Below are 23,159 nucleotides of genomic sequence, written 5' to 3'. Positions count from 1 at the left end.
GATAGTTGTTTTAAAATAACTGAGAACTGTGAGATGAAGCCTATTCTGGAAAGCCACAGAAAAGATAATTAGCACCAATAAACTATAGGGAGGTAAATTTTGATTTAAGTAGGACTTTTAAATATTCCTGGGTCTAAGTATGAGGTAATCACTGAAAATCACTGAAAGCAAACCCCCCATCCCACAGTCTTCATACCATACGTTTTTCTCTGGTACATTCTTCCCCCACATCGCAGCAAGGCTAATTCCTTCAATTTCTTGAGGTCTTTACTCAGATCTCACCTTATTAGCAAGGACTTCATCAGCTATCTTATATTAAAAAATAGCAAACTGCAAACTTTCTCTCCCACCCTGGTAATTCCCATATCTACCACAGCCTACTTAAATTTTCTACATAGAATCTATCATCTGACATAACACACATATACATACACACATACAAATACAAGTTTATTATTTGTTTCCTCTATACTAGAACATGGGCTTCATGAGATCAGGGACACAGACACTGGTTTTTATACTACTGCTATCTCTAGTGACTGGTACACAGCTGGCACTCGAAAATGTCAACTACATGAAAAAAATGAATGAAGGGATGTACTGGAATATCTCTCCAATCCTTGCCAAATATGAGATTTCTTGAAATTCTACCTTGAAGCCTAGAGTAGAAATTTCATATTCTTTTCCTGCTTCTCACTTCATATTTATGTTACAGTTCTCTGGTACTATTGGTATTTTTTAAAAATTCTGTTCAAACAGAAAAAAAATTAAGCTAATTATAGTCATAGGATTTGTATCCCCATAAAAATGAAAACTAAAAAATATATATTTAGGTATATAAACATGAGAAGACCTCTTCTAAAACTAAACTCTTATGGTAGTTTGAGTCTTTTGTGAACCCATGAGTCTTCTGTGAACCCCAAGAAAATTATACTCAATCTTTGATTTTGATTACTTCAGTGAGGCTTAGCCCAGGGTGAGCCTTAATCCTCTTCCTGCAGTCCTTTATAAACAGGATGAATATACAGAGAATAAGGTCACAGAAACAGAGAGAAACCCCTAGAAGCTGAGAGAGAAGGTTCCAGGAGTCAGAAGCTGCAATCAATGGAACACAAACGTGGAGAGGAAGCCACTGAAGCCAGAAACTCTAAGCAAGTAGGCTTAGAAGAGAGGGTAGAGATAAGCAGACACCATTATGTGCCTCACTATGTCCCTTGCCATGAGAGAGGAATCCAGGACGACCAAAGGCTGGTCCTTGGGAGAGAAAAGCACTGCTTAATGAAGCCCTAATGTGGATACTTTCAAAACCTCAGAACTTATAAGGTAATAAATCCCCATTGTAAAAGCCAACTCATTTCTGGTATACTGCCTTGGCAGCCCTTACCAAACCAAAACTGGCAATAGTAATTTACCAGTGTGATTAAATGTCTCAAGCACAACTAATATTATCATGCACACTATATATATAAAAAATAATTTCCTTTATAATCCCTTCACACTGACTCTTTTTGCTTCATTTTAACCCAATGAAATTGTGGGTTTGATGGGCTGTATTTTTTCCTCTAATAATGTGCAAATAAAATTATATTTTTAAAAGTTTGCTTTTGACTACAAAATACAACAGTATGAAACTATAAACCCCAAAACATTTCTCTTACCCGAAACAGCCACTTTAACACAGGTACAGGACACTGGACATAGTGATAAGCAGAGGTAAGGAAGCCTTGTGTTGTTAAAAAAATCTGATCTGTTTTTCCTGATCTGAAAAATATAGTAAAATCAGTATGACTATTACCCCATGGCAAAACACTTCCATCACCTCTACCACCACTACTACATCTGACAGAACCAGGGAAATAAGCAAGCAAATCCTTCTCATCCACATGTAGGTAGGCTCAATGTCAATGTGAATGGGTTACTTTTATAAGGAATTCCACTAATGGCCCAAGCCTTTGGTTTGGCTCTACACTTAATTGGTGAACAAATCTACATTTGCTGGCAGTGTTATGAGGGAGACTCTAAAGCTCTGTTTCTTGTTCCACAGACCCCTTTGGCAGTTAGACAAAATGAATACTACTATAATTTATTGCATACATTCATAAGTGAAAGAAATGCTAGATTTCAGTTAGAGGTCAGAGAAAATAAAGATGATTTTTTAAAAAATTCAAGCTCACGGACCCCCTGAAATCTTTCCACAGACCTCTTGGGGATTAGTGGACCCCTGGTTAAGATCTCCTGCTCTAAAGTCTCAGGACATCTTTTGCTTTTGCCAGTTTGGGGATATACTTCTAAAAAACTCATAGACTGGAATTAATGGGACTCCCAGGACCTGAGCTATTGTGTACTCTCAGAGATTAAATCAGCTGGGACATGTGGCAGAGACTGCTAGTTGCACATTCTAACATCTATTCTGACCTTCTTTCTTGGTAACAGAACCTTGAATTTAAGTAGGGCACATTGGCTGCAAGGAATAAAACTCACTCTCTTGTACTTAGGGTATGACTATATTGACGAAGTTCTATCCAATTAACCATAAATACAAATGGTGTGTGAGATTGCTGGACTATTGAAACCTGGATATTCCAGTAGTACCTGGAGCACATGTGCAGAGGACTGTGGCACAGCAGGATGATATGGTGAAACCAACATACCAGTCATGGGCTTCCTTCTTCTGAACTTCTTTCACATATTAAAGAAATATACTTCTTGTTCAAGCCCCTGTTATTCTGACACTGTGTATACTGATCTTAATCCACTAATAAAGGTATATGCTAAACAACTGTCCTATACTACTTCCTATAATTAATAAGAAAACACAAAGAGCAATAGCAATAAATAATAAAGAGTAGGAAACTGGATGGTCATAATAGAAGTTTATGTTTTAGAAGATTACAATGGTCATACATATTTTAGAGTAGTTTTTTAGATGGAAAAAAAGTAAAATATCAGTTTTTCTACTTACTTAAGAATAAGCTTTTCTACAGCACTTTGTCCAATAAAACCAGAGTTTCTTAAATCCAGGGTATACTGATTGAAAATTTTTCCAGAATTTAGAAAATGAAATATTTCTTCACCTGGATGATGATCAGGAATAGCATCAATTGTAACTGAAAATTTCTTTAGAAATTCCCTGAAATACACAAAAAGGTCATTGAAAACCAAACATTATATTCTATATGGTTTTGTACTTAAAGTTGGATTAATACAAGCACCAGTGATGCAATTGGAAAAAGACCTTGACCAAACGGGGGAAACATTAAATACAAAAGAGTTTTTAGGGGTAAGAGATTTCAAAGTGAGTCAGGAGGTCATTCCAGAGGTTACACTTATGCACGTCTCAGGCAGATCTCAGTAACTGCCACTGTAAACAAAGCCTCAGAGGTGCTCCTGAGGGCTCTAGAGACATCCAGACATGATAAACAAGGCATACAACCTCACAAAACTAGCACCCTATCAGTAGGCCTTACCTTGGAATATATGATAACCTATTTACCCAATGTAACAGAGTTGGACTTGTTTATAATTTCCCTACACATGATTCTTCTACCCCTTTTCTTTAAACCTATAATTAGCACTGTATATGTTAAATATATATCCCAGGGACTTAAATCTTAAGTCTGTTCATATGCTGGTTGAGCCCTAAACCTCAGCAGAGATATGGCCAATACCTACTCTCCAGTTCATTGGACTCACCCTGGACAACTAACAAAACGATGATGGACAAAGCCCATCCCAAAAAGCAAAGAGTATCTACAAGCAAAACAGTTCCTTCCATCTGTCCCATAAGACCTAAGCCCCTCTCAATCTCAAGCAGGGAAGGCATCATCATCTCCAAATACCCTAGACTGAGGAATGAACAAACATAAGGGGGGACTGCAACCATGGACCAAAGTAGACTTATTATAGTTAACAGAAGAACTTGTAACACTGATATATATTAAAGGTTCTGAAGGAAGGCAGAGGAAAGAATAGATGGAAGATAGGGCATTTTTAGGGCATTGGAATTATTCTGCATGATACTGCAATGACTGATACAGGCCATTATACATTTTGACAAAACCTATAAAATTGTACAGCGCAAAGTGCAAACCATAATGTAAACTACAGACCATGGTTAGCAGGAATGCTTTAGTAACAGATTTACCACACTAATGTAAGATGTTATTAACAGGAAAATGTGAGGGGGGAGGGGTGAAAAGTTGGATTCACAGAAACTTTTTAATAAAACTTATTTTATTTATTTCTCCCCCCACCCCTTGTTGTTTGCACTTGCTGTCTCCTCTCTATGTCTGCTCGTTGTGTGCCTGTTTTGTTTTTAGGAGGCACCAGGAACTGAATCTGGAGTCTCCTGTGTGGTAGGCAGGTGCCCAATCACGTGAGTCATATCAGCTCCCTTTGACCAATATTAATTCCAGAATAGAAGACTAACACAAGAAAAAATATCTTCCTCTTTTTACTAGTAATTAGTCTAAAACCACTACAATTGTGTCAGTGTGAATAATAATGAGAAAAGACAAAAAATGTAACTTGGCCCTAATATTTTGCCTTTCTAATCCATCATGGATGGGTTAGAATTCATCATAAATTATTCACTAAGTAAATAACCATCAGCAGCCATTTAATGCACAACAACAAAATTCAAAAAGTTAAAAGGGTACATATTATGAAAAATGTTCTACCTGTGCTCTTCTAAGAGGCCATCCTCATCATCTGTACTATCTTGATCACCAATTCTGATGGGGGATTTAATGCCTCTACCCTGCCTTATGTCTTCCTGTAGTTGCTTCTGCAGTTCATCTAATCTGAAAATTGAAAGAATGCTTCAATAAATACAACTTATCCTAAAAATAAGAACATCTTTAGTTTACATCTAAAAACGCATAAAGGAAAATGCTTAAATACCATTGTTATATTAAAAATTTTGCTATAATATGGGTCAAATCATGTCTCCCAAAGATTTGATTGACAATATAGTGTATATTTCTTACCAAAACCTAAAAATTGCTTTGGGTTCTTGGACTTTTACTCAATTACCAGTATAGATAGAATAGTGTTCTATCAAACACAAAACTTGAATATATGCATTTTACTTTTTAAAAATCAATCGATTGATTTAAATCTATGAAATAACTTCACAGTAACAATCAGGCCAGTGCTTGCTTGACAGAATAATTGGACACCATAACCTAGCCAAAATGACACATGAAACTATCCAACACAGGAGGGAAGACAGTTAATAATTCACAAATATATATATAATGGTTTTTAGATTTGAATATTTGAATATATTTTTTTTCAGTTAGGACTTCAAGAATGATCTATCCAAATCATTTAGAGGGAAAAGAAAAAAGACAAATAATAAACACCACTTATTTGATTATCCTAATTTTTGATGCTCATTTGACTTTTAGTAGACCAACAACCTAATATATTAATGAGGCTTTCTAGCAGCAGTAGTTGCTGTTATCACCATCACAAGATCTAACACTGACTAAGCATTTACTATATGACAGGCACTGGGAAGGACTTTATTATTTTTTAACCCTCACCACAATCCCATATAATAGTTTATTATACATTTTATAGATGAGAAAACAGACATTAAAAAGGCTAAGCAACTTGCTCAAGCTCACAATGGGAGGAGTTAGGATTCAAGGTCAAACAGTTGAGTTCCTGAGTCCTTGCTTATATGCCTCTCCAAGAGTAAGTTATTTTTGCCACGGTTCTTACTCCCAGCCCCAGCTCTACCTCCAAACATTAAATCTAAAAGAACAGTAAATGACCATCAAAAGGGTCAATCATTAGCTCAGACTAACATCTCTGCCTTTGGTCTGTGCAATGTTTAATTTTAAATACGCAATTTCATATTTCATATCACAGACCACAATAATTCAAGAAATGTTAAAATAATTTTAAAACAGAGATCATTTCTTTAGATAAACTAAGGAAGGGGAATAATTATGACCTACTAATTGAGAAATTCCTATATGTAGCCGTTTAGTTATCAACTTTGGGACACACATATACCAACTCCTATGTTATCAAGCCAGCTGAGATATGAGTAAAGTTCTTTGAGCTAGTTTCAGAGATACTCCCTGAACAAACAAGGGAATATATTTTCCTACTCTCATCAACAAAAGCAGTCTGTAACTAGTCACACAAATTTCAATAGGGTGAGTACTGACTGATTTCTGGGGGTGGTAGAGGTAGTGGTGGTCCATAATTCTAAATTTTTTCCTCAAAAGAATAATTTGATGTAGAAATACTATGTCTGGTTATGTTTCAAAACCTGGACTTGGTGGGCATACAAACATTAAAAAAAAATTCTACTCGTGCTTTTGATCAAGAATTTGGCTATCAGACACAAGTTTTAAGTAGAAAGAAATTTATATTATTAGTTAATGCAGTATACCATAAAAACCTGGATCTTCTGGTCCAGTCTGTGAACATAATACAACACCTTATTCCTAACAAAGTTGACAACAGAAGAACTGTTACATGGTATTAGCACAACGCATGCTTAGTTCTCATGATTTTGAAAGTAAATTAAAAGTAAGACACAGATAAGGAAGTATATAGGGGTATGCCAATAGGGCAACCCAGAAAACTTGTGACAAATGGCTATGTAAGGTTAGTTTCAGAGAAATCATACTACAAATAGGCAAAAGGTTAAATTTAGTAAATTAAACATGATGCTAACTAACCTTTGTGTATCTTCCATCTCCTTCACTAGACGCTCTAAAGTATTTGTATAAGTTCCACTATGTACATGTTCCTAAAACAAGAAGAAAATTTAGAGATACTTTACAACATATCTTAGTAGAAGAATTGGGATATTATAAGTTATTTAAGTTATTTAGAGTACTAAAGATTATTTTCTATTTCAATTATCTGGGACAGGAGGATACCTTTATGAAAAAAGAATTTTTACCATCATGCTTTAATTGAATCTATACTGCAGGCAATTCAATTTTACTATCCCTTAGGAAAGGAACTACTTATAAATCCCTGCTAGCCTTAGTTATAAGGAACTGATTGCCAGCAGGGTTCAGTAGCTGCCCTGTCTTTATTTTTAAATTCTATTTTAGTGGAATCCAACTACTAATTTTTAGGTGTCACCGTGGAACATTAGCACCTTCCCACCAAATTTTATAGACATCTTAGAATCGAATTTAGCCAATTCCCAAGATAGAATGAAGCACTTTATAAATAAAATTGCACACCACAATTAACAACATTTCTACACTCTACCTTCATTTACAGCAGTGGTCTCCAAAGCAGGGGGTGTGCAAGGTGATCCATTGGGGTGCAGGAAGAAAATAATAGAACTTCTATTTATATGGAACTTCTATAGAAACTCCAGTAGAACTTAGTATATAGTAACTTCTACAAAACTTCTATAGGAAAATACTTTTTTCGTCTTCCTTTTAAATTCTGTTTTTGTAGGTTTTAGAAAGTACACAGTAATATAATGACACATGTATATAGTCTCTAAGTATACATATATATTGGGGATACATGCTCAAAAATTTATTTTTACTAAAGAAAGGTGTGTGATCAAAAAGGCTTGGAGACCACTGATTTACAGTAATAAAATTAAAGATATAGGAAACTTACTAGCTAAGCATGAACTGTACCAGTTTCAGTTCAATTATGAGTCATAATAAAAACTGAATTTTAAAGTAAGTTTGAACACTCTATCCTGTTTTCACTGACCAACCCATCTTTCCTTCTTCAAGTAAAGATAAATGTCACAGAACTACTTACTGTATGGTCTGAAGACTGAGGTCTAAGCCCCTTAGAAAGAGCAGGAGGCTTTCCTGTAGTTGCAGGAGTCTGACTGAAGTTCAAAGCCATTATTTCTTCCAGTGATTTTAATGTTTCCTCTTCCTCATCACTGTCTAGGTTGTAACCTAAACTTTCTTCATCACTATCAAAATCACCCCTTAGTTTTCTTTTCAGTGCGTTGCTACCTGCATTGGAGTTTCCTGAACTCTCTTTATCTGAAGGGGCTGTATCTGAAGGTGCTGTAGGGCTTGGGACACATGGCACAACTTCCAAAGCAGCTGGAGGAGACTTGGTAGAAGTGCCATATTCTGAACATAAAGATTCCCCAGAAATTTTCCCTGAAGATACATTAGAATCAGCCTTATCAGTCTTTGCTTTATGTTCCTTGTGTTTGAAGGACTCTGCAGAATGCCCAGAATATTCTTTAGACGAAGCATGCTCTGTATCTTTTTTAGGGACTGGAAGAGTGCAATTTTTAGCATTTAATGGTACCCGAGAGGAACCAGCACTTGGAACATGGGAAAGTAAAGGTAGAAGTTTTGTCTCCTTTGATGTCACAGAGTTAGCAGTTTTATTTTTCTGAAGGTTACTAGTTTTTTTAACTGCAGATTTTTCCTGAGGTAAAGGTAAATGGGGTTTCTGCATCTTAGTCTCTTTGGTACTTTCAACACGAATTTGGTCACTATTCCTGGAAGAATGGTGGCCAGAATTTGAAGGTGCCAAACCTGCAGAGAAGTGATCAGTTTCATCACACGGTTCCTTGGGGGATATATCTTCCAAGCGCAACACATCACCAGGTGTCTTCAGTGCAATATGTTTTATAAATTTCTCTTGCCGATGTGGTCCCTCAGGACGTTTCTCAAGGAAGGACTCTCTTGCTCTTGGTATTATAGATTCTCTTGTGCTTTTCAGATCTGAGTCCACAGAGTTCCTCTTTCTTTTGTCAGGGAATTTATTCTGCTTAGAGCCTGCTAAAATTTAATTTTTGCTAGATTAGTGAAAAGTGTACTTTCCTATCTTAGTAAAGTTTATTCATTGAGTGTCTACAACTCCCTGAAGAAATGGTTTAATTCTAAAAGTTCAGGCTGAGATTATTCACCACACACGGAATGAGGAAAAAAGTTAATACTATCATTAACTGATATACATATGCTCATCATTATCCCAAAGCTATTAAAAGTTTACTATCTTACTAGAATTAAGCTATTACTCCAAAATACAAAAAAATACATATTTATACCAAGGAAAGGACTCTGAAGGCACTTTCCCTCAAAGTGGATATACTCTTTCTTAGACTGAGGAACACTTGGTTCCAGAAACACAACACTTCTACATCCAAATTTTTAATTCCTTAATATATATATACAGTAACTAGCTGAAGGCAAACTTCAATTTCTTAAAAAATAAAAATAAAAAAAATTACCCAAGTCTTTCCTTGAATATTTGATTACTATTTTCTCTCTCATATATCTCTCTAGTCTTCAGCTGTCTATGTATAAGGAGTCCCATCCAGAAGCATTTTTTTTAAAAGGCATTTAAAAAAAAATTTTTAAGATACTTAGATTATATAAAATGTTACATAAAAAAATATAAGGGATTCCCATATGCCCCACTCTCCATAGAAGCATTTTAATAACCACATATATTTAACTAGTTTTAAAAGACTGCTCATTATACTTTAAAAAGCAATGTTTCATTAATTTATTCTTAAAATTCATTATTCATTAAACTTCACTATATACAATCAGTATTCTTAAAATCAAATTTCCCCAAATCTAGTTTCTTTCTGCATAGGACAGATCTTTCCAACAGTTTAAGAAAATACAAACAAATTCAAGTCAAGAGTTAAATTATTATTATTTGGATAGCTTGGTCAATACATAATCTCAAAGATTCAATTTATAAAAACTAAAAATTAACCAATCAGGGAGCAGATGTGACTGAAGCAGTTGAGCACTTGTTTCCCACACGGGAGGTCCTGGGTTTGATTCCCCATGCCTCCTAACAACAAAAAAACAACAAAACCAACTCAGGGGAGCTGATGTAGCTCAGCAGTTGAGTGCTGGCTTCCCACATACGAGGTCCTGGGTCAATCTCTGGCCACAGTACCTCAACACAAAAAAAAACCCAATCAGTTTATAAATAAACAAATGGTCTTATTTCCAGTCTTCCATTCTTTAAGAGATCTCTCTAATTACCTAAAGAAATCATTCCATGCCCACTGAGTTTTCTGGGGTTGAATGTCTTCTGAAAAAAGACAGGGGTCACTTACAGTGCAGGAAGAAAAATCAAATGAGAAAAAGAGAAGACTTGGGATATACTCACACTGATGATCTTAATTTTAAATTTGGGGTTACAAAAAAGATAGCTATAGAGCTGCCAGTTTGTTAAGTTTTGATTCATTTTCCTTAAAGCTAGACAATTTATATATAGGTAGTAATGAAATTCCTTTTTGCTCAAGAATTGAAGATTTACCCAGAAGAGAGAAACTTGAGAATTGTTTAAGAGAAACCAGTTTATTAGGAGCTTTGAATATCTGGAATTGTAAGGTAAATTGGTACTCTTTTTAGGCTTCCCTTTGGCAAGTTTTTGGCAAGTTAATCTTGGAATAACTACAAAAATTTATCGAATCTGTTTTGTATCCTTTTATAGCCTGTGAACTAAATGTTTATAGCTTTTCAAATATCTATTAATATATAGATGAGAGGAATTAAATTTGTAAAAAGAAAAAATGGAAAAATCCAAATGTCTATTAGGAGAATTTATAAATTTTGGAATGTACTAAGGATGGATTAAATTTCACCTCAGAATTAACCAAAGGACAGGGCCCCTGGGTAATCAAAGAACCAAATGTCTACTCTATCACCATTTCTGAAATCTCCAAACTTGTGTGTGATTAATGATTGTGTGATTATGTATATCACTATCACACAACTGCCAAGTGTACTAGTAAATAAACAAGGCTTGACATTTGTATTTTAATATCTATCTACTATTAGATAAGAAAAGTATTCTTAAGGTTGTCTAGCATGAAAAATCCCCTTATGTTCTTTATATATTGAAATTCTGTCAGTCAATAGAAGTATAAATGCATATTTATTAAGAGTAAAATGCTAAATTTTTAATGATTATGAAATCCATGCAAAAATATTAGAAATAAAAATATTGAAGTGAAGACAACCATCTTAAATTTGCCTTTGGAATTTTGCAGAAAGCACCTTTCTCTAGGTAGTACTCAAAAACTTCAGTGTGTGGGATTGCATAAACAAAACTTTTTGCCATCACTTAGAAAGTCTGCCAACCCAGGTACTAAAGAGAATTTTTTATCGCAGTCAATATCAGAGAAAAAAGAAAAGCTGAATAACTTGGTGGCAACCAAGCAACAACCTTTTAAACTGGCAGAATTAGCCTAAAAATATATTGCTCTTCCAATTGCCTCAGTGGCGAGTGATCATGTAGTCAGTATTACAAGTGTGCAGTAAAGTGAACGGAAGAGCAATTCCATGGCAAGAAATTCTTGTTCTTGTAGTATAATGATAAAATTCACTAAAATTTGGACACTAGACTCAATAGTATTGTAAGAATTAAATAAAAAAGAAAACACACAAAATCAGATTTATTCATCAATTCTAGAAATTCCTCCTATGACGGTAAAATATGGTTTCAGCCTTGCCTGAAGACTCATTTTTATTTTTATTTTTTAGGAGCCACCAGGGATTGAACGTGGGACCATGCACATAGGAAGCAGGCACTCAAACAACTGAGCTACACCAGCTCCCCTGAAGATTGATTTTAATGCTTGGGAGGCACTTGGTCAAAAGGCAATATACCTCTCTAAAATATACATAAAATGGAGTATTGCATGGAACCTGAAGAATGAATAAGAACTTTGTCTCTTTGTACTTCTGTTTTTGTTTCTGTCTGTAAAAGTAACTACCTTATAAGGTCGTAAAGATCTAATGTAATTAAAAGCACAAAGAACAGGGCATGACACATCTAAATGTTCAGTAAATTTTTGCTATTATTATCATTACATTCAGTGTATCTTGCTGAGTGGGGAAATGTGTAAAATCTGTTTTTCAGAGTTTGTTGTCATAACGGGAAAAAAAAAAACACCCTGATATATCGAACTATTACCAGTATTACTGGGGAGCCTTTCATTATATGTCTTATAAATTTCTACAGTGTTTGAATTTAAAATGTTCTACTTTACAGTTAAAAAAAAAAGATACTAAATGTACTTTAAGGCTCTCTGAATTAACAGTAGCTGTTGTTATGCATTTTCTCAACCAACAGATACTAAAAGTACAAACTATCGTCATGTAGAAGTCCTTGAAATTTGATATAAAAAAGGGATGTTTGCATTGAATATTGGGAAACACTGTTCTGAATTGTGGTAAGTTTCATTCTTATATAAAAAATTTCCAACATAACACCAAGATCTCAAAGACAGTTAATACGCAATTTCAAGATTATAAGATTTGTAATGTAGTCAAGGATTCAGAAGAACAATGAACACCAAGATGAGAAAGAACACCGAAGATTTTTTTGAGAAGGCAAAGAAGAGTCAAGACAAACTAAAGGTTACACATACTAAATTCAAGAACTGTTCTTTTTGAACATAATTTTACCAATACCCTTAACAAATCAATTCGCTTATAGGAAAGGACGTACACATTTAAATGAATTTGCTTTTAAAAAACAGTGCCATTAATATGCAAATTTATTTAAAAATTCATACATTTAATATTTTGATTGTACCTGAAGCATTCTCCCATGAATCAGAAGAGGATCTTTTTCTTGAAAGGTGCCCATTTTCCTATTAACAAAATGAGAAAAAATTTTATTAGGAATTGGGGACAGTAAAGAATGTGAACTTTTCTTCATAACATTTAAATAGTGGATTTCTAAATTGAATAAAATAAGCACCTATATTTGGAGGTAATCTCCAACTTCAATAGTATTTTATTTAAAGATATTTAAAAAGGACACTTTTATTTTAAAAATATAATAAAAATGAAGTCAGTTTTCATAAATGCTAATTTAGAGATTTTGATTCAGAAATAGCCACTTATATTTGCCAACAGAATGGACATAATTCACTTTTCAATATTTGTTTCAGTACTAATGTACCAACGAACACCGAAATCTTACAAAAATGGACCAAATGTTATTCTACTGATTAGCAAATGTCACTCTTTGCAAATGAACGTTAGGGTTTACAAAAGTATTTCCCAGAACATATAATACAGCAATCTGCATTCAACTCCTAGAATTTTATTTTTGGCCTATCTGGCTTTAAAATTCCATAGCACCTTGTCAATGGAGCACTTTGTTGATACTGGATCTTCCTTTATTTGCCCTGTAAGCAGAGCTCTTTGAAATGGATAAACTTGACTTTCCAGGGAAAGACAGCTTTTATGTTAATTTGATATAAATTTGGTCTATTCTGAAAAGAAATCTGATGACAGCAAGATATATTTGGATAGTTTTCTAAGACCCATACTCAATTATTTAAGATTTATATACACTCTAAACCAATTCCCAAACTTTAAAGAGCATCAGAATAATGGGGAGGGCTTGTTAATCACAGATTGCTGGGTTTCACCCCCATTGTTTCTGATTCAGTGGGTCCGGCATAGCGCCCGAGAATGTGCATTTCTATCAAGTTCCCAGGTGATAGCTGATGTTCCTGGACCAGAGACCACATTTTGAGAACCACTACTCTTAAAATTTCCTCTTATTTTAGATTTTCCATACCTTATGTGTCCCCTTGCCCAATTAAAAAATGTCGAGTTGCCTAAAAAAAGAGGCCTATTTTCCTTATTAAGAAAGATCTTTGTTACTGAAGAAATTATGGACATGAAACAATGAAGGGTTTTACTGAACTTGATAATGAACAGTTGGAGGAAACCTAATGAAACTGGCTTCAACACAAACTGTGCTTCAGTATTACATTCAAAAAAAAGGCACCAAAATATATTCAATAAGGGTTTGATTTTCATGCTATATAGAGATCATACAATTCAACAACAAAAGAACAAGCAATCCAATTAAACAATGGGCAAAACACATAAGTAGACATTTCTCTAAGAAAATACAAATGGCAAAAAGCACATGAAAAATGTTCAGCATTACTAGTTATTAAGGAAATCAAACTACAAGATATCATCTCACACCTCATAGAATGGCTACTATTTAAAAAAAAAAAAAAATTGCTGCAGGGAAACGGACTTTGGCCCAGTGGTTAGGGCGTCCGTCTACCACATGGGAGGTTTGCGGTTCAAGCCCCGGGCCTCCTTGACCCGTGTGGAGCTGACCCATGCGCAGTGCTGATGCGCGCAAGGAGTGCTGTGCCACACAGGGGTGTCCCCTGCATAGGGGAGCCCCACGCGCAAGGAGTGCACCCATAAGGAGAGCCACCCAGCGCGAAGGAGGGAGCAGCCTGCCGAGGAATGGCGCCGCCCACACTTCCCGTGCTGCTGACAACAGAAGCGGATGAAGAAACCAGACGCAGCAAAAAGACACAGAAAACAGACAACCGGGGGGGGGGGGGGGGGGAATTAAATAAAAATAAATCTTTAAAAAAAAAATGCTGCAGAGGATGTGGGGAAACAGGAACACTCCTTCACTGCTGGCGGGAATGCAGAATGGTGCAGCCTCCATGAAAGACAGCTCAGGAAGCTAACTACAGAACTGCTGTATGATCCAGCAATCCCTCTGCTAGGAATATATCCAGAAGAACTGAACGCAGTGACATGAAAAGACATTTGAACACCAATGTTCACAGAGGCATATTTGCAACTGCCAAAAGATGGAAGCAACCCAAATGTCCATCAACCAATGAATGGATTAAAAAAATGTGGTATATACACAAGATGGAATTACATATGCTGCTACAGTAAGAAATGAAGAAATGAGGTTGGAACACATAGGAAAACATGGATGAACCTTGAGAACATTATGCTTAGTGAAATAAGTCAGACACAAAAGGACAAATATTAAATGGTCTCACCCATATGAACTAAACACGAAGAATAAATACATGGAGCTAAAACCTAGAATATAGGTTACTAGGACATAGAATGAGGGCTGAAAAGGGGTACTGATGCTTAATGTATACAGAATTCTTAATTAACTTGACTGTAAAAGTGTGGAAATGGATAAAGTTGATGGTAACACATTAAAGTAACTATAACCGACTTGGCAGGTTTATAAATGAAATTGTGACTAGAAGGGGTAGAGGGACATAAATGTCAATTCAAAGAAAGCTACAAAATAATCCAAGGACTGAATCACGTAGTGAACCTGGAGGAGAATAAGGATTGTGGTTAACAGTATAAACAAAAAATTTTCTAATAACTAGAACAAATGTATGTCACCATTACAAAGTGCTAAGAACATGGTGATGCACGGGAAAAATACAATTAAAGTAACTTATGGGCTATGGTTAATAGCAATATTTTAATGTTCTTGCATTGTCAAAAAAGGTACTATATCAATGTTAAGAGAAAATAGTAGGGAGAGGCGGGATTTTTTCTTTTGAACTAAAGAAAACATTCGAAAATTTACTGAGGTGATGACTGCACAACTGTGATGAAAGTGAGAGCCACTGAGTATAAACTATAAATTGTACAAGGCATGGGATTGTATAACACAGTGAACCATGTGGGATGGACTGCGGTTAACACTACAAATGAGTGTGTTCCTTCATGAACTGTGACAAATATACAATACTAATACATGGTATTAATAATAGAGGTTGTATGGAAAAAATATACCAAATGTAAGCTATGGACCAGTTAGTGGTAACAGTCTGATGATGTTCTTTCATAATCTGTAACAAATGTTCCACAACAATTTGTGGAACTGGTGATGTATGAGAATTCTGCACATTATGCGTGATTGTTTTGTAAGCTTACAACTTCTCTCATAAATACTTTTAAAAAATGCACCAATATGATGTAACAATTATTAAATATTTTTATAATATTTAGTAATTGTATTTAGTATTTCAAATATGATACAGCAGTAATCAAAGCTAATTCAGTAATTATTGCACATACCAGGTTTGAAAGATTACCCTTTTCAGGTATGACATCTTTCTGTTTACTGTGTTCCTGCCTTGGTTTAAATTTTCTCCCTACACTAGAGGATTTTACAGAAAGAGTGCTTGTTTCTGAGAAAGAATTTTCTGAGTTGGTTCTCTGCTTAATTTGCTCCTTTCTCAACTTCTTTAGTTCTCTTTCTCTGCAGTAAGATGCTAGTGATGACTGAAACTTAGCTCCAAGTGGGCTTTCTCCTGGGTTGTGCCTGGAGAGGCTGCTCCTGCTGCTAAGACTTCTGGAGCTGTTTTTGAAGATGTCAGCTTCTGTCACTGTGGCCTGCTTTTTGGACTCTGCATTGGTCTTGTCTTGATCTCTATTACTCTTCTCCCTCCCCCTTTCATGAATGAACATTGACTTCCTTCTTTCTGGAGATCGATGCCTTTTCTTTAATGCCTTCATGTCTTTTGACAAGCAATATGAAGTATAGACTTTTGCAACCCCCTTTGAAAATTTTGGGGCTAGTGATACACAAGGCCGACATGATTCACGTACACCACGATCTTTATGGTGCTCTTTAACACCCTTCATTAAAGCCTCTAAAATAGGGCTCTTCTCTGATGGTGCCCTTTTGGATTTAGATTTTTTTGGTGAGGATAATTTCCTTTCCAACTGCTGTGTCCCAGTGATGGTCAATCCACTTCCTCCATACTTGATGTTTGATTTTTGTGGAGAATCCAACATATGTCTGTCTGAAGAGACAATTAAAATACATATAAAGAGCATGCTATTAAAAATAACAAAAAATACTGAATTATACAAAAGCTACCACAAAAATTTTCAAACTGATATTTGGATGATGAAACAAATTTTACTGGGGGAGGATGTAAGAAAAATTAAGACAAGGTTTATTTGTTCAAAGCCTTATTGTCATAAAACTCCCTTTTATTATATCATGCAAGCTCCCTGTGGCTCTATTTATAAGAAAAATTACTGTACTAGAGAATCCCAATAGTACACATTATGAACATTATATGAGTCACTGGAATAATATTTTAAATATAAGAAAGTATGACAGCAAAAAGACTCTCACGACGCTTAGAAGTCAAGGTTACTTTTGTAAAAAACAAACAAAAACACTGCATCTTCATTATACTTTCAATTTTGAAAGTTTAAAACTTGAATCCCTCTCTAGTCTACCTCCCCCTGCCAAAAAAAAAAAAGCCCAGCAACAAACACAGTAAAAGTATACATACCTTGTTTTGAAGCTGGTTTGAAGAAATCTATAATTGACTGATTCCTGAAAATAAAAGCATAACTAATATGGTATCACATAAGCAATTATTAAAACCTCAATAAAATTCAGATTAAATAGAAAATGCTAATCTGATTTATTTATAGACTATAGGTTAGATTTCACTATCTGTTTTAAATAATCAAGTTCTGACACTGGCATTAATGCTTTGCTAAGCTGATTATAAAAAGATGAAAATATAATTCACCACTTCCTGCAAAAGTTAATTTATACAAAAACTATGATTGGACTGAGAATTCAGGGAATTGTTATAGGATGCTTCTTAGAACTGAACTCACTATGTGGCAGAATGGAAGATCGTGCGGACAGATCCTATTTCTTGACATCTTTTAAAACTTGGTACAAAATAGCATTCAATAGATGTTTGCTAACTGAATAAAAACTGAGTACAACTTTAACAGTCTTACTCTGAACAGGAGTAAATAAGTAGATGGTAGAAAGGCAATAAGGATAGTTTGATAGGTATGGGCAGGCACATGAGGAGTGTGCTAGGCAAAAGGCAGAAGGCAAAGTACTAAGCTAATCTACCCACTTTACACATTACAGTTAAGGGTTCATCTAGATAACAGTAGAAATAGGAATGAGCTTTCACAAATAAATGTAGTAAATGTTTCAAATTCTTAATCAGGCATATCAATTTCTTTCAAATTCTTAATTAAGGATATTCTTAAATAGCCCAAAGATAATGTCTTTGTATCTATGTAAAACATAGATACAACAAGGAGAAAAGGAAAAAGTTAACTATTAAGAATAACCAAAGAAAACTGCTTTAATTTTTTAAAGATTTCTATATCCTACAGTAGGCAAGTAAGACAAGACCATATTACCAGAATTTGCATTCTGATTTGTTCATCTGAGTTATTTATCCACTTTATAAAAGGAGATGTTATTATATGCAACTTTCTGGTAAAGCCCGCTAAAATGTATTCATTTTATCTGAAAGAAGATAAGCAAGATAAGTAGTAAGCTACTGGTTTCCTTAAACATTTATCTAGTAAGAAGATGGAACACTCAGGGAAAACATAAACAATCCAAGGCTGTTGAAGTTAACTAAGCTTCTATATCTTATATACTTATGGCCACCTTAGAAGACTCCCATACAGCTTTACTGGTTTATCGAGAATACAAAACGTTTTGTCTCAGATATTGAGAGAATAGCTAAGTGATTATGAAATGAATACGAGTGACAGGCTACGGAAGAATTTGTGTTTTATTTACATAAAACAAATTATATTATGCAAATCAACACTAGAGAGTAATGGAAGAAATGCTAGAGGTCATGCAGCAGGGAGAAAGATGATGCCTCTGGTTTTCGGTTGAGGAAAGACAGATGGAAAAGGACAGAGGAGCAGCTAATTAATTCCAAACAAGATATGAAATATTTTTACATTAATTACTAAATGTAACACTATATCTCTTTCCCCAAAATAATGTATCCCAGGCTCCCAGGCTCCTTTTTGATGGATTACTACATCAGAAAGAAATAGTTTTGGGTAACACATACAAAAATATTCTCAATAACCATGAATGCAACTTTCAAGAAGGAATAGTTCCTTAAGTTCATATGCACAGAAATATACAATGTTTTTAAAAATACAAATAGCCAATTATTCGCAATTGCTTCACAAACCTTTATCTGAAACATTTGGGGCCAAATGTATTTGACAGTTCTGAATTTATCATATGTCAGAAAGGGGTTACCTTGGATGTATTGCATAAAGCCCCCAAAAAGGTGTGGGGCTGCACCCCATAATCAAGCATTAATATTTTTCCTACAAAACTTATATGACTATTCACACTTAATATAACAGAGACCATAACTAGCTATACATTAGCTCTGGCCAGGTTTGGTTGCCAAATGAGATTTGGTGACAAATTTATTGAAAGCTTTTGGTTTTCACAGCTTTTTGGCTTTCAGAATTAAAATAATGGATTGTGGAACTGTACTATAATACCAGAACATGAATCTACTGTTAAGTTCTGTTAGGAGGTTTTAAGCTTAAAATAAGAAAGACAGTACCAAGTGCGTATAGAATTTAAACATGTTTTATTGTCAGAGGAAGTCATTTGATAAAACTCTCCATCTCATTACATATCTTTCAGAAAGTTAGTCTACGAAATCTTTACAAAAAAAAATTGGCCTCTGGGGAGGCGTAAAGTTACTTGAAGAGAAAACCCATCACATTCCAAACCTGTATGTTCTTTTAAGAATAAATTATCGCGTATACTGGACTATAATGTAATTCATGGAAGGGTTTCCCTCATTACATCACCCACACTACAGAAAAGGTTTATACTATTAAACCACTGGGATCAGAACTGATATAATAGAAAAAAAAACAATAAAATAAGGCATTACGAAGTCAGGGTCTCGGGTCGAACTATCGCAAGCGATAAAAATCACGTTCTAACTAAGGCTGGTTCTCCGTAGCCCTCCAGGCTTGTAATCAATCACTAGACCAAGAATAGCTTCCCAACTACAGAAAAGGAAACTCGATCTCCCAGAAAGCCCTGCGCGCAGGCGGGGCGGGGGTTTGCCAGGCCCCGAAACGCCGAGGCCTGAGCTCGCGGAGGACGGCGGGAACTGGAAAAGCGGCCGTCCGCTGTCCTCCCCTCATACCCTTGTACCCGCGACCCGGCCCCTTCTCACGCCCTCTGCACGGTACCTGTCCCCGGGTCTCTCTGTTCTTTTTCCTGCTGCAGCAGGGGCGGTACTACCGGGTCTCAGATGGCAGCGCGGGGGCGACGACCCTGGGGCTGGGGAGGAGGGGAAACCTGGCCTAGCGGGCATGCAGCGCCTTGTCATGTCGGCGCCGCTGGCGACGGCGGCATGAGCTGTGGTTGGAGAAGCTGGGTGCGTGGTTGCCGTCTTGCTGCTGGGTCTTAGGGAGGCTGTCGGAGCAGAGGTGGGCGGCACCCCCTTCTCTCTTCATGGCGGGTCTCTCTCTTCGGAAGTGACTCCTGTGTGAGCGGGAAGGAACCTGAGGACCAAGAGGGGCGGGTCTTACTCCAGGCATCGCGTCCTGACTGGCTGGCAGGGCGGCCGTTCCGCTAGTGGCGCAATAGAAAGCCTCAGCCTTTCAAGGGAAGGCGGGGTTTCGGGAAGGAGGCGGGGAAGAGGAAAACTGCCCCCATCCTTCCCGTCACGTGCACGGGGGCGCGCGCCGCTGCGTCCGAGCATGTCCGCCTCGGGGGGCGCGTGGGGGCGGAAAGGCGCAGGCGGCCGCGGGCGGTGCGGCTGCGGGAGATGGTAGTGTGGTCGAGGGCGGGGCCGAGAATTGCACAGGCAAATCCGGCCTCGGCAGCTGTTCCCGGTGAAAGATGGCCAACATTGGGGCTTCCTTTGCCAACAATTGTGTCTCAGAAATCCCCGGCTGTTGGTTACATCGCCTGTTTAACATCTTAGGCCAAAGTGCCCTAATGCTGTTACCGTTTTCTCTATAGTCTGCACCGTCTAATCTAAAGACTTGTCCATTCTGTGAGCGTCCTTGTTAAGTGCGGTAGGTTTCTCCCCTCCCCTTCTCTTATTAAGAAGGGGTGAAAAATCATTGAAATAAAGACTGTCCTTGTTCCACAAAAACATTTCGTTTCTCAGCTCCTGAAATAAATGATCCATGAAGACTGTGCAGCCGTCTTCCCTTAGTCTTTGGAAGGAACATAGGGTCAACTTTCAATTACATTAGGTGTGTACAACAGCGTTTGTTAGCGAAAGCTGCCAACAATCTCCTCCTTTGTAAAGAGCTTGTACTTTGGAGGCTATTAGAGTTTTCCTTATTAGCTGAGTGGTTGGTCAGATTATCTCTGAGCTTCAGTTTCCATCTCTATAAAATGGGTATAAACCCACTTTTCTGGGTATTTGTAAGCCATAAAAAGAGTTAAGCAGTATAAAGTGCACAGTTGACTCTCATGTAATAGATATTCAGGCTATAATAGTTTCCTTTGGTGTCTAGACAGACTTACACTGAGTTTAACTTCCTGCAAAAACTTTCAGAGACAGGTCAAAGATTGTTATAATAGTTATTACAACGAAAATATCAATCACAAGGATGCTAGAGCTGTAGTTGACAGGCCTGCTCAATCAGTTGGATGGAACAAAATCTTACATGACTCAAAAGCATTTGGACAGGTCTTTAAAGGTTACTGCACCGCAGGTTAACTGCTTCTGTAGCTGAGCATGCCTGACTGACCTGAAATTCACCCCCTTTCCCTTTCCCATAAGCCCTCTAGAGGAAGAACTAATGAGTAGTAAAGTGACCAACAGGCTGACAAAGTGTACAGTGGAAGGTAAACAGTGAAAATACAAGTTTGTTATTCATCCAAAAAGCATTTATCAAGGACATATATGCACAGCTACACAGTAGGTAGTAGTCCTGCAAGAAAGGAAATACCAAAATAAAGGGCACTTTTTTCCTCCTAATAACTGAAAATTTATTATACCCAGCAATAGTCCTTACATAAAAAAGAACATAATGACGCTCAAAATATCTTGATTGAATAATGACATATTTGTGTATTAGGGACTTTTTGCATGTATTATTCCCTCCCCCAAGATGGCTCCCTCATCTGTTTTACTCGGGGTTTTTTTGTTCCTTGTTTTTGGTCATTTGCACATGTTGTCTGCTTGTTTGTTTATTTTCCTTTAGGAGACCCAGGGAACCAAATCCAGGACCTTCCTTGTGGGAGGTGGGCACTGAACTGCTTGAGCCACATATGCTCCCTGCTTATTTGTTTGTTTTTTGCTTGTTGTCTGCTCGTTGCTTTTGCTTATTGCTTTTGCTTGTTGTCTGCTTGTTGTTTGTCTTCTTTAGGAAGATAGTCGAATCCTGGACCTCCTGTGTGGGAGGTGGGCACTCAACTGCTTGAGCCACATCTGCTCCCGTGTATTATTTCTTATCTCTTGTTTTAGTGCTTTCTGTTGGGTGTTTCTATAGTAGGAAGTTCCTGCTTCTATAACAGAGCATATTTACAAAACATTTAGTGCCATTCATTTCATTACATGTTTGTTCCATAAAAACAGTAATGTGTGGGGAAGCAGACGTGGCTCAACTGATAGAACATCCACCTACCATATGGGAGATCCAGGGTTCAAACCCAGGGTCTCCTGGCCCATGTGGTGAGCTGGCCCATGCACAGCACTGCTGCGCGCAAGAAGTGCTGTGCCACGCAGGGGTGTCCCCATGTAGGGGAGCCCCGTGTGCAAGGAGTGTGCCCCACAATTAGCTGCCCCGTGCAAAAAAATGTGCATCCCTCCCAGGAGCCTCTCCACACACATGGAGAGCTGACACAGCAAGATGATGCAACAAAAAAAGAGACACAGATTCCTGGTGCCATAGAGAATGCAAGCAGACACAGAAGAACACACAGCGAATGGACACGGAGCAGACGAGGCAGGGGGGAAGGGGAGATAAATAAAAATAAATCTTAAAAAAAAAAGCAATGCATATAAACATGTTCTGCATCATCAGTTAGTTAATTTTCTTGGATTATGGTATTTGAATCATCAAGTCTCCAAGATATCACTTTAAAGTCTATATTCACACTACCAAACAATAGTTTTCACATTTCCTTAATCTGAGCAACAGATTATGGAGTTAAGTGAGGCAAGAAATCCTTTGATCAATAAATGCAGATGGAGTCATAATGAAAACACAATTTTAAAAATCTCTTCTTAACTGGGAAGTAGTTATCTAAATCATCAATAAGTATAAAGGCTCTTCTTTGTTTAAGCCTGTTTGAAAATGATACAGATTTAGGTTGCAGGGTGAAAAACGTCCAGCATACTAACTAGAACAGCTGGGAGCCTCTATAGGTTCCCCCCCCCAATAATGTTGGTCAGTCTATTTTGTGTATCTTTTCTTCCACTTTAAATTTGTACATGTACACACAGCACACACACACGCGCATGCATCTGGCTACTGTAAAGACTTTTTACCCATTAATTTGTAGTGGACCAGAAATAGATTACCAGGAAACTGTATACTAGGTGAAAGACATTAAAGAGCCCAGGTATG

The 23,159-nt window shown here is 36.8% G+C and overlaps 1 protein-coding gene across 7 annotated transcripts in view; it reads right to left on the bottom strand.

Moving 5' to 3' along the window:
* The window catches only part of SLF2 (SMC5-SMC6 complex localization factor 2), a 57,883-nt gene extending 37,676 nt beyond the window's left edge, over positions 1–20,207 (bottom strand). Inside the window, exons 1-9 of one of the 7 annotated variants that reach the window (XM_004458555.5) lie at positions 19,815–20,207; positions 17,090–17,133; positions 15,855–16,585; positions 12,550–12,607; positions 7,768–8,759; positions 6,705–6,775; positions 4,680–4,802; positions 2,963–3,130; positions 1,659–1,761 (exon numbers count right to left, since the gene is read on the bottom strand). In XM_004458555.5, the coding sequence (XP_004458612.1) occupies positions 1,659–1,761; positions 2,963–3,130; positions 4,680–4,802; positions 6,705–6,775; positions 7,768–8,759; positions 12,550–12,607; positions 15,855–16,585; positions 17,090–17,133; positions 19,815–19,954 (2,430 nt within the window). In that variant the 5' untranslated portion in view covers positions 19,955–20,207. Of the gene's footprint in view, positions 1–1,658; positions 1,762–2,962; positions 3,131–4,679; positions 4,803–6,704; positions 6,776–7,251; positions 8,760–12,549; positions 12,608–15,854; positions 16,586–17,089; positions 17,134–19,814 lie in introns of all 7 variants that reach the window. The other 6 variants (XM_004458556.5, XM_071215690.1, XM_071215691.1 and 3 more) reach the window with 6 other exon arrangements.
* Positions 20,208–23,159: the final 2,952 nt, after the last annotated feature.

The sequence above is a fragment of the Dasypus novemcinctus genome, chromosome 6 (assembly GCF_030445035.2).
Source record: "Dasypus novemcinctus isolate mDasNov1 chromosome 6, mDasNov1.1.hap2, whole genome shotgun sequence".
Taxonomy (NCBI): domain Eukaryota; kingdom Metazoa; phylum Chordata; class Mammalia; order Cingulata; family Dasypodidae; genus Dasypus; species Dasypus novemcinctus.
The sequence above is the reverse complement of the archived record's forward strand: the minus strand, read 5'-3'. Positions and strand labels throughout refer to the sequence as shown.